We start from the raw sequence: 12,090 nt of genomic DNA, 5'->3' as shown, positions 1-12,090 counted from the left end.
TCCCAATCTTAAGAACTACTTTAGGTACTTCTGACTATTATCCCGTCGTTTATTGCCACAACTCACAACGTACCAGAAATTCCTATTGCTGCAAGCAATATAGCATTCGGGTAGATTTAGTTATAAAATTTACTAAATTAAAATATCCGAAAGATACTGCATTTCGCGATAAAAATGTGAAAATAGAATTTTTGAAGATGTTTTACACTTTTACTGGGGTTTTCACCTTGGCTGAGTGCTGGTTTTGATATTAATCGTCGTAGTTTGCTTGTTTGCTTTTGCTAGGAAATACTTTAAGGAGATGGATCAAAGTAGCATCATGCTCGTTCTATATCACCTAGTTTGGAGATCAATCAGATCATCTTTGATATTTGTAAATTGTCAGGTCTGTAGATAAGATTAAAAACTAAAAGTTACTTCCATTAACTTTGGTTCTTATAATTTCCGGTATAACCAATATTAATCGATCTCTTTTGAAAGATGAATACAATGTTTACCAAAGTTTCGTCCTTTCTCTATTAATATATAAGACGTTAATTTCAGTATGAAGTCAATTAACTTGATTAAGACATCTGCTTGTCAATTTATATTTCTCAATATAATGAAGTATTCCTAATAGGACCTGCTGCAAGATCACGTTGGGCCGTCGGCTATATGTAGACATGAAGACGACGTTGTTTATGAGCCAATTCATGTACATTCATGCAACGGTACATTTCAAACGACTAAAAATCAGTAGAAATTTAACCTGCATATAAAACACCAATTAAGGTAACGTACGCAAGTGAGCATTTGATTCAATATTTAGGACACGAAATTAAATAACAAATGATTGGAAGCTTGTAGGTGATACGATTCGAACGGAATTATAAACAAGAGAGTGAATGAGCGATCAAGAGAGTGAATCCGATAAATTAATGTACAACGGGGATCACATTTGTAATGTACGGGTCTTAATCCTGTCATTAGAATTTAGAACAATGAAGTAATGTATATATACGCCAAAAATAAAATTTGTTCATTCTTATATGGATTATTTGGTTGGATTCCATTAACTTTTATAGTAAAAGCCAAGTTAGACTGCATGCCCTTAAGCGTTTTAATGAAACTATTGAATAAAAGAGTTATCGTGGGATAGTTAGATACATATCAATCCCAATCTAACTATACCCTATACTCAATGTTCCAATCTAACTATACCCTAGATTCAATGTCCTTCGATAACTCTTTTATGCTCCTGATCTAGGCTGCAAAGAATCGGGTATGAGTACGCGGATGGAAACAGGTATGTTTTGGAAGCGTTGAAATTAATATATATATATATATATATATATATATATATATATATACCAAAAATCCCAAATTATCATATTTATGGAGTTGTTGTCGGGGTTTGTGTCTGAGACTGAATGTGATATGTTGGGATACTAGAAGAGAGGGGATGAACTAGCGGTCTCACATGATTATGAAGCTAGGAGAGATGGGATGAACTAGCATATCTTATTTATTTATTTATTTTTATACGGTTGAGAACCATATTTGAAGCTAGAAGAGAGATGATGAATTAGCAGATTACTTGTGATATCTCTTTCTGCCTAGGAGGCGATGTGGTATAGCCGGCAATACCACAATAGCTCAATACCCTCTCTGTTGAAGTGACGTGACGGGCCTGACGGCATTGGGAGTATGGAAGTACATATTTTCCTGGAGGCTTACATTATGGCTTTGGTATTTTAGTTTGACTAGTGGGGCTAGTCCATTTCCAAAATCAAAAGAGAGGGGATGTACCGGCAGTGTTATTGATGTTACTGAGTCACTAGAAGAGATTGGATGTACTAGTGGACCTCAGAGATAGATCCAGGAAGAGAGAGAATACACTGGTGACTCGTAGAGTGTTGATGTAGTCTTGCACTTGTTTTGTGAGTGATGTGATAAACATGTGTATGGAGTTTGGTTCTACCATATTATTATTTTGATCGCTGCTGTTTTGAGAAATATGAGTTGGTGATTGGTGATTTTGTCGGCTCGCATATTTGATATTTTCCACTTTCTAATTATTTTGACTAGCGGGGACTAGTCCATTTATGCGAAATTGGTTAATGTTATTAAACGTATTTTAATAATACTTGCATGCATTAGTTTCTTTATAATAAAGGAAATTAGAGAAATATTTTATATATTGTTATTTTACTCAATATTTAGTTTTTGTCCACTTACTCTGACATTTTTAAATACTTTATCGTGGGCTCTTCGGTTTTAAATGCCCAGTTGCAGGTTAGCTGATCGTGTAGTAGCAGTTGAGACTTGAGCCGATGCCTCGTCTCTAGACTGTTGGTTACTTGTTTAACCTACGGGTCTTTGTATCTATTTTTCCGTTTAGTTGCTCTTAATACTTTGAGATTATTCTGTAAGTTGTATAACTATAGTTGGGATAATTGTTATTGGAGTTGAGGATTTGTTGGTGTGTTATTGTATGTTTTCTACAAGTATGGTTGGCTATTTTCAAGGAAGATTATGCCGAAATTATACCTAATTTGATAGTGATCCCCACACGACTTACTTTAGATATTAAAGTGATATTTGGGGTGGATTGTGTCACAAGCAACTTCACCACCTTTACCACCTTCACCAGTTGCATAAGCTTTTTCTTCCTACTACGCTTTTTTGTTTTTAGTTGAGCACTAGAACCATCAGTGGCCTTCAGGTTTGATCTACTTAATCAGAGTGGTTAGAATTTTCGAATCGATTAAATTAACTCGACAATGAATCTCAGCCTCTGGTAATGCCATAAAGCTCGACAAGTCTGCAAGTTGCAAAATTGAATCACAATCAACACAATAAATTCAATCACAATCAACCAAATATGAATTAAGAGAGATGAACCCGCAATGAGCAGTAAGAATTATCAAACTCAACAGTCAAAATTCTGAGATGAACATATCGAATTCATCAAAATACCAATAAACTGGAGATGAGATCACACTTACTATGATGAGTCTGAATCTCTGAGATTGAAAGAGGCGGAGATGGAGTGAGAGAGGCCGAGAGGGAGTGAGGCTCAATTAGGTTTTTAATTTTATTTTTAATGTAAATACATGAACAAATAAGATCACGACATATGACAGTATCTCTGAATTTTTGTTCTATTCGGACTTTCGGACCTTACAAAATTAGAAACCGAGACTGACCCATCATTTACGAATCGGTTCAGTTTTCATCATCTCTAATATCGGTCCGTTTGGTTTTATTCGGTTCGGACTTTCGGGTTTTTGGGCCGAAAAGCCCAACCCTATTGATCATTTCCATTAAGAAAAACAAATGTAAAACAAATTTTATCTGTTCAACGTCCTTAATGATCCCCTCAACACTTGTTATATAAACCCCCACAAGCTTCACCTACTTGAACTCTCAACCCCTGCTCTGCTTCACACTGCTTAGAACTCTTCTGATTCAAAGATTTTGAAGAAACTTGTGTCTTTGATAAACTATAAGGTGGGTGTGCTCCTTCTTTCAAACCTCTTAAAGCTTCCATCTTTATCACATTCTGTACCAAAGATACAGACTTTGGCCTTTTCCTTGTATATAGTATACACTATTCTCTGGGTTTTCTGCACTGCTTGGCATCTTCATCTCTCTCTCTCTCTCTCTCTCAGAGACACAAATGGAGACAAAGATCATGTCTTGCAATAGAAACAAGCACCCCAGAAGCCCAATGCTTTATTATTATTCACGGTCATTTTTGATTGCCCACCATAAAAAATTTGTTCTTTCTGTATTTGCAGAGGTTTGAGAATCTAAGCACCATGAGTGAGCAGCAGAACCAAAACAAGACAACAAAAAAGTTGCAGAAAAGCTATTTTGATGTGTTGGGCTTGTGCTGTTCATCAGAAGTGCCTTTAGTTGAGAACATCTTGAAGCCACTTCTTGGTGTCAAAGAGGTTTCTGTGGTTGTTGCCACAAGAACTGTGATTGTTGTTCATGATAGCCTCCTCATTTCACAGCTTCAAATTGGTAAAGTACTCTCCCCAAATTCTTTTCATTTGTAAATTTCATGTTTTTTTTAAAAGAACATAAAAGGATTTTATGAAGAAAGAAAGAGAAACAGTAACTATCTATATCAATCCATTTCTCTATAAATTCTGGAAATCATACCAGATGAGGCTTTCACTATCACAGACACCTAGGAGCCAGGCTGGGACTACTTGATTTTGTGGCTCTTGTATTTTGTTTTCCCGGTATTGCTTTAAGCTAGTTGGTGATTGATTGTCACATTGGTCTTCGATTTTTCAAAATTGGTGCGTTTAAAGTGATCAAATAATTCTGATAGTGCTTTGCTTACACGATTAATTAGAAAGCAAAATCAATCTGTTCGAAAAAAAGTGAATGAGGCTGAGGTGTAGTAGTCGGTGACACATGCCACTATTCTGTTAGTGAGTGATGAATAAGCAGAGAATGAATTATTAAGAAAACCAAAAGATGGGAGGAAGATATGCTTCAACGTTGTATCTTATAAAAAAATGGACATTTTTATTTCAAATCAAATATGTGCATCCTTGCCTACATGAATCAATAACGTACAGTTCAAACCAAATGATATATAACGTGGCTTTGCATTATAATGCAGTTTTGTTTTTCGTAACTTACATTAAAGTTTAGTATGTTTCTAAATCTCACAATCTATGGGAACTTTTTATTGTGTAGTTATCATGGTGGGTGTAGCAATTACTCATGTCTCACACTTCACTGTCTTCCCCCATCACCTTTTGTTACATTTAAGTGTCATATTTTTCTTTTTACGTTAGTAGAATGTTACGCATGGACGAACGTTTTTACCTAATATTCATTGTGATGATTCACATGCTTTGTGAGTCTTGAGCACAACATGCCAAAATTCTATGCTAAAAAAGTAGTTGTTGCGCCCTCATAAGAGCGGAATATTTAGTCACCAGGTTTTTTATGATAAACTTTTTATGCCTATATATTTGGTAAGAGTCTGATTATGTCATTGTATGTTGGTTTTCGAAAAGAAGTTACCAAATATTATCTCAAGGCATTAAAAAATGGAAGCAGCTTTTGGTAAATGAAGTCTCATTTGAAACAACATTTTAACATTAACATGGAGCTGAAATTTGCACTCTTATATTTACATTCTACACTCCATTTATGTTTTATTGACCAAACTACCCTCTAGACGGTATCACGCTGCATACACGACCCGACTCTCTTGATTTTCTCTCCAAGTTGTGTTTAGTTTTTCTTTTTCTCTCATACTTTTTCTTCTCTCTAACTAATCTGATACAATACTTCAACTGAACTGAAGCTAGCCATTTTTTGTCTCTTTCCTTTTGAAACTCTTTTAAGGCTTACCCATAATATGGATGGCACGACCATCAGGATTCAACTCATTCAAGGCTTTGCAAAATCTTTCTAGCTGCCATAAATTAATTAGCCTCTCAATAATCCATAATACTCCTCAAGTCCTCCATTACACCCCAAAAAGTACTCCACAATCAAATCAATCAACCAGACCTCCTCACCCTGAATTGGAAATGCGTTGGAGCTAAGCCGCCGTGTTTGAGTACTGTAAAACAGGAAGAACTCAAATCCTTGCAACATATTCATATCCCCTAAAAAGCAGCAACAGGGCAGTGTTTCTACTGAAGCAAGTGTCAAATGGCGGTAACAGCATCACTGCATCACCTTTGTGCCCCCTCAAGGTCCTCTCAGCGACCAAGTGACCAACTTGACCAGCTCTAGTTCATTCTTGAGCGCGCAAGTCCTTCGAGTCCTCCATCCTATCAATTCCTTCTTCTCCTGCTCCCTCCACTTTCACTGATTATCGCTTCTGCTTCTGTAATTGCAAAACCCCTCTCTTTCTTTCACCGAGACTTGTTTTCCGTGGAAGAGAGAGAGAGAGAGAGAGAGAGAGAGAGGACATAAACAGAGGGGGAATTCAGTCAAATCTTTCTTTTCTTTGGAAAAAAAATTGTGTGAAAGGTTCTAAATTTTTATATTGATGAGAAATGTTTCTTCAAAAATGTTGTTTTGGTGATGGGTTATTCTTGGTAATGCAGTTAAGGCATTGAACCAAGGGAGATTGGAAGCAAATGTGAGGGTGTATGGAGCGGAGAACAATTTCAAGCAAAAATGGCCAAGTCCATATGCAATCGCCAGTGGTGTATTTCTGTTGCTTTCGTTACTCAAATATGTATACCGGCCACTGCATTGGCTTGCTCTCGGGGCCGTCGCTGTCGGAATTTTTCCAATTGCTATGAAAGGCATAGCATCCATTCGAAATCTCCGGCTTGACATCAACATCCTTATGATTGTTGCAGGTATGTTTTTTTTTTTGGGTCTGAATGAAAACTTCGATTAAAAGGCACGAAGGCCTAAAGAGAAAATGGTCCCTCAATATCTGCTCCTACTACTGTATTTGCCTGATTTTTCTCTGTGAGAACATGGGAAGCTTTAGATGTGACTGGCCAAATGAATTGATGAGTCATAATGCATTTGAGTAAATTTCAATCGGATTAAAGGGTGTACGCTTCTCCTTTCTTATCAGTAATTAGGCGCCAAACCCACCCTAATGATACATATATTTAGGAGGAAAATTATTTTGTAGAACAGTTGTCTTTTCTGAATATTTGATTTCAAAATCTTTTATCATCTGAATATTGGCTGACAAACTCTCTTATGTTTATCATTGTACTATGTTCTTGTGCTATTTTATTTTTGCGAATATTAAAACAATTTAGGGGATAGAAGAGAAACAAAAATGGATTGTCTATAAAATGGGACTTCTGTTTCAAAGAGATACTATGTTTTGGTAACACTTGTTAGAATTCTAGGTCAAATTTGGCTGTATTGTACAGTTGTAGTCTTTTAGACTTGTGTATGTCACATCTTCCTTTCTCTTGGTCTTTTGGCCTTTTGGTACGAGCTTTCTGGTATTCTCTATTCGGTCAAGCTAAACTCTTTGGTTACTTCAACGTATTCTGCTGCCCACACCGCCCCACCGAACTCAGACTTACCCCTTGCATTTGAAGGCAAAATAGACCATTGATTTCATATATAACTAGCTAAGCCCTCTGATTCTTCTTGGTTAGTTCTAGTTTGAAGTTTGCATTTTAGAAAGGATTGGTATGTACACCACACATAGGGACAAGGACACCGCCTCTTCCATTAACAACAAAATTGAATCTTGATGGGGGTTTGTAGTAGGAAGCTAATGTCATAGTATCACCTTAAGCTAATCATTAAGGGGATTGAGATATTATAATTTAACTAAATAAAGTTTATAAGACGATCATTACAGTGAAAAGATCAGTGGCTTGATAGTAACTTGGAATTTTCATATGCTTATTATGTTGGACTGTTGGAGATAATTTTTTTATTTAACCCATTATCAAATCGAAAAGAAAAGGTAGAATGTCTAAACTCGAAGATATGGTATTGTCTGTGAACTTTTGTTTATGTAAATGTTACATCATTTAGTTCATTGTACAAATACTGGTATTGGCTACTCATACGGTGGATACTTCATACAGTGATTGGTACAATTGCTTTGAATGATTATCTGGAAGCTGGGACAATTGTATTTCTCTTCACCATCGCTGAGTGGCTCGAGTCAAGGGCAGGCCACAAGGTTAGCAAAGTTGTTGCATTAGTTCAAACAGATGAATGGTATTACAGAGGGATTCATGATTTTCATTAGTAGATCATTGATGTGTAAACATCTGCATGGAAATTCCTTTATGACCATGTTGTGTACTCAGGCGAAAGCAGTGATGTCATCGTTGATGAGTTTGGCTCCACAGAAAGCAGTGTTAGCAGATACGGGAGAAGTTGTGGATGTTGATGAGGTTAAGTTGAACACACTTCTTGCAGTGAAGGCCGGTGAAGTTATTCCCATTGATGGAATAGTTGTTGATGGTAGAGGTGAGGTAGATGAGAAAACACTAACTGGAGAGTCATATCCAGTAACCAAGGAAAAGGACTCCACTGTTTGGGCTGGCACAGTCAATCTCAATGGTAACATGAATCTCCCTTCTATGTTTTGTTCCTCTGTGTTTTTGTTTCAATGGGGAGAAGTCTACTGTGTTTTTTTACTGAATAATTTGCATTTTCTGTAAAGGTTATCTTAGTGTGAAAACTACAGCCTTAGCTGAAGACTCTGTGGTTGCTAAAATGTCTAAGCTTGTGGAGGAGGCCCAAAACAGCAAAAGCCGAACTGAGAGATTCATTGACAAGTGTACAAAATTTTATACCCCAGGTTAGTTTTCTGCCAATACACTTCCTCTTCTGCGAAGTTATATCTTATATCTCAAGTCTTCTATTTTCTGGTGCTAGTGTAATCATGCCAACTACCTGACAAGTTATAAATTTAGAATGTGAGACATTACCATAATACAAAGATAATGTAATCGGTCTAATCGACAGTTTGGTAACATAACATGCCACTCTGGTGCCAAGAACATAGCACTACATTTCCACCTAGCTAGGCACTAGCTTCTTTTGCCATCTTTACAGTACTAATAGAGAACAATATCACACAGTTTCTGATACTGTTGTGCAGCGGTGCTAGTCGTTTCAATTTCCATTGCGGTGATTCCAGCCGCATTACGTGTTCATAATTGGAGCAAATGGTTTCACTTAGCTTTGGTTGTTTTAGTAAGTGCTTGTCCATGTGCTCTCATCCTATCTACACCAGTTGTGACATTCTGCACACTTACAAAAGCAGCTACATCCGGTCTTTTAATCAAAGGGGGTGACTTCATTGAGACTCTTGCTAAAGTTAAGATCATGGCTTTTGACAAAACTGGTACAATAACAAGGGGTGAATTTGTGGTTATGGATTTTCAATCCCTCCATCATGACATTAGCTTGAACACATTGATTTACTGGTAAGGACTACAACCATATATCAGAATGTTAAAACACGCACATGATTCTGATTCACCTTCTTACAGTTCTGCACTTCGATATCACAAAAGTACTACTGAATTCTTTACATGGTTTAAATATATCAAGTTTGTTATGTTGGAAGTGTTCTATGCTTCTATCGTACTCAAATGATTTTAAATTTACAATTCGTTATTCCATGTCGAAAGAAAATGTCCAGTTGATATCAGCATACAGATAACAGAACTAATGTTACTACAGGTCTACATGATTGTTAGTTTACTACTGATACGCATAACAACCTATTTTGAAGGGTATCAAGCATTGAAAGGAAAGCTAGTCATCCAATGGCAGCTGCTCTTGTTGATTATGGAAGATCGTTTTCAATTGAGCCAAACCCTGAAAATGTGGAGAACTTTGAAAACTTTCCTGGGGAAGGCGTCCATGGAAAGATAGATGGACACAATATTTATATTGGAAGCAAAAGAATAGCTCTGAGGGCGTCTTGTGAAACAGGTGAGACCTAGTTACATACTATTGCATCATAATTTCTTTAATCTGTATTCAGAGGTAGCAAGTGGTCCGATACTTTGGTTAATGTTTCCCAAGGCCAAGTTGGTCAACCTACATGTTATATGTTCTCATTATTCTTTTCAACTCTTTGTGATCTTCTAATCTCAGAAGCTGTAACTGCTGATGTTTTGTAATGGCAGTTCCAACCATTGAAGGATCCAAGGGTGGGAAGACTCTAGGTTACATATACTGTGGACCAACCCCTGCTGGAATCTTTACACTGTCCGATGCCTGTCGAACTGGGGCTGCAGAGGCTGTTAGGGAGCTAAAGAAATTGGGTATTAAAACAGCCATGCTTACTGGAGATAGCCAGGCTGCAGCTATGCAAGCAAACGATCAGGTGCATTATTTAATATCCTAGCTTTCATATGCATCGACACACACACGCAATGTGCACTGTACACTAGCTACATGAGGTTCATGAATAAATCTGTGCTGAAATGATAGGGTAAATTACTGAAACCTGCAAAGAAGTCAATTTTTTCAACAATGTTTATGTCATTAAATTGATTTTTGTGATACTTTTTATTTTTTTGTGATAACTGTGATATCGTTGGGACCTGCCTGAGCACTGGCTCTAAAACTGCAAATGAATTTTCCTTGAAATCTAAGAATATTGAAGAATAGCAACTTTACCTGATCTGCAGCTTGAGCAATCTCTGGATGTGGTCCACGCAGAACTTCTGCCCGAAGACAAGGCAAAAATCATTGAAGAATTTAAATTGGAAGGAAAAACAGCCATGGTTGGGGATGGCATCAATGATGCCCCTGCTTTAGCCACGGCTGATATTGGTATCTCTATGGGCATTTCAGGGTCAGCCCTTGCTCAAGACACTGGAAATATAATTTTAATGTCGAACGATGTCAGGAAACTACCAAAGGCAATCCAGCTTGCAAGAAGAGCCAAACGTAAAGTGATCGAGAATGTGTTCCTATCAATCAGTACTAAAGCTGGTATTCTTGCACTAGCATTTGCAGGACATCCACTTGTTTGGGCAGCAGTTCTTGCTGATGTTGGGACATGCTTGCTTGTGATATTAAACAGCATGCTACTTTTGCGAGGAACTCACAGGCACGGGGAGAAACATGTACATAGTCATGGAAAAAAACATAATCACAGCCACTCACACAAAACCGATAAGTGTTGCTCTGACCACAAAGTTGTAGAAGTGTGCGAGTCTGAAAGGTGTTCTTCTCAGAGCTGCGAATCAGAATGTAGGCATAGTTCCAATTTGATGTTGTCTGGCAATCATAAATGTAGTGACTTCCATGAGGCGAAACACCATGATCATGGAAGCTGCAAATATCATAACCATGGAAGCACTAGGCAAAGCCACACTCACACAAAGCAAAGCCAACCTCACAAAAATCAGCATTGTTGCTTGGAAAGGAAAACAGTAGTAGAGTGTGAACCTGCAAAGTGCTCTTCTCAAAGTTGTGGATCAGACTCCCACCCTAGTCCTCTGAAGGCAAGATTGGCTGACGATTGTAAGTGTGAGGACTCGGAGGAGATTCACAGTTGCCCAAGAAATGATGACTTGAATGAGGCAAAGAACTGTGATAATCCTGATCTGGAGTCACAAATTAATCACAAGCATGGCTGTTCACAGACTGAAAATTTGAGCTCATGTGAAGATCATGGGTGCACTGACTTGATTGTAAGGCATGGTAGTTGTGGAGAGGGTGATGGGATCCATGGGAGAAAACTCAAAGACTGCAACCACCATTCTCCTTCTTTGGAGGAAAATCGGAGATCAAAGGGTACCGATCATTGCCACTCAACTCATTGTAACAAAGAGCATGGCTGCAGTAAAGGTTTTGAAGAAATAGCTAGAACAAGCTGCGAGGAGCATCATCATCAACATCAAAAATCACCTCCTCATATGATTATCGATATTACACAGAGCAGACTGAGCGGTAATTACACAGAATCATCAGCCCTATGTTATTGCACCAGCGGCGTAACAAGGGAAAAAGAGGTGTGTTGTTCAAAACCAATGGGAATCAATGCCTGTATGTTAGAAAAGAGAGAAGTTGGTGGATGCTGCAAGAGCTACATGAAAGAATGCTGTGGTGGACATGGACGTATTGGCCCTAGCTTTGAAGATTCTTTATCAGAAGTGACAATAGAATAAGTTAGACTAACAGAAATAAGAAAGATATTTGAGATTGGCCATTTTGCTTTCTCTGGAAGCATTTAAGCATTCAACCAGGGAAACTAATTTATGGCTAACAAACTAGGGCATGATGACAGAGCTTAAACATTATGCAATTGAGTTTTAAAAATGTATGATACTCGTTGGCTATTACCTCCCTAAGTATATGTTAGGAACTTTTGCCCTCCCAAAATGTATGTTGTATTTTCTTCTATAAAAATTGGAACATTTTCACCTTATAAATCAACATGTTTGCTGCTTTGAGAATTGGGTCGGGAATTCGTTTAGATCATTTCGTCAAAACAAATCTAAAGCCTCTTGGATCGATCTACTTAGTTGCAAACTTCTGTTGTCCTCTTAAAATTATTACAAGGAATACAGTAGGATGACGCATATGAATTACCTAGGTTTAAATCAAACTAGTATCCGACGAATTACAGAACAGATAAATTAGGCAAGT

At 37.5% G+C, this 12,090-nt stretch overlaps 1 protein-coding gene across 2 annotated transcripts; it reads left to right on the top strand.

The window, feature by feature from the left end:
• Positions 1-3,383: 3,383 nt before the first annotated feature.
• LOC126790565 (putative inactive cadmium/zinc-transporting ATPase HMA3) lies at positions 3,384-11,897 on the top strand. 2 transcript variants are annotated; one of them, XM_050516857.1, is made up of 10 exons: positions 3,384-3,492; positions 3,783-4,011; positions 6,075-6,335; positions 7,548-7,645; positions 7,776-8,031; positions 8,135-8,272; positions 8,576-8,903; positions 9,215-9,417; positions 9,615-9,814; positions 10,122-11,897. In XM_050516857.1, the coding sequence occupies exons 2-10, from the start codon at positions 3,804-3,806 to the stop codon at positions 11,607-11,609; spliced, it is 3,180 nt and encodes a 1,059-aa protein (XP_050372814.1). In that variant the 5' UTR covers positions 3,384-3,492; positions 3,783-3,803; the 3' UTR covers positions 11,610-11,897. The 2 variants fall into 2 exon arrangements, with proteins under 2 accessions (XP_050372814.1, XP_050372815.1); XM_050516858.1 differs by lacking the exons at positions 3,384-3,492; positions 3,783-4,011 and adding an exon at positions 5,775-5,853.
• Positions 11,898-12,090: the final 193 nt, after the last annotated feature.

The sequence above is a fragment of the Argentina anserina genome, chromosome 4 (genome assembly GCF_933775445.1).
Source record: "Argentina anserina chromosome 4, drPotAnse1.1, whole genome shotgun sequence".
Lineage (NCBI taxonomy): Eukaryota > Viridiplantae > Streptophyta > Magnoliopsida > Rosales > Rosaceae > Argentina > Argentina anserina.
Note: the sequence above shows the minus strand (reverse complement) of the source record. Positions and strands in the feature narration are given on the sequence as shown.

What these genes read in the sequence shown, in the direction of transcription:
- LOC126790565 (XM_050516857.1), top strand. Translation starts at nt 3,804, where the DNA reads ATGAGTGAGCAGCAGAACCAAAACAAGACAACAAAAAAGTTGCAGAAA. An exon ending in AGTCAAGGGCAGGCCACAAG is followed by an intron (nt 7,646 to 7,775) that starts GTTAGCAAAGTT and finishes TTGTGTACTCAG; the next exon opens with GCGAAAGCAGTGATGTCATC. An exon ending in TACAAAATTTTATACCCCAG is followed by an intron (nt 8,273 to 8,575) that starts GTTAGTTTTCTG and finishes ACTGTTGTGCAG; the next exon opens with CGGTGCTAGTCGTTTCAATT.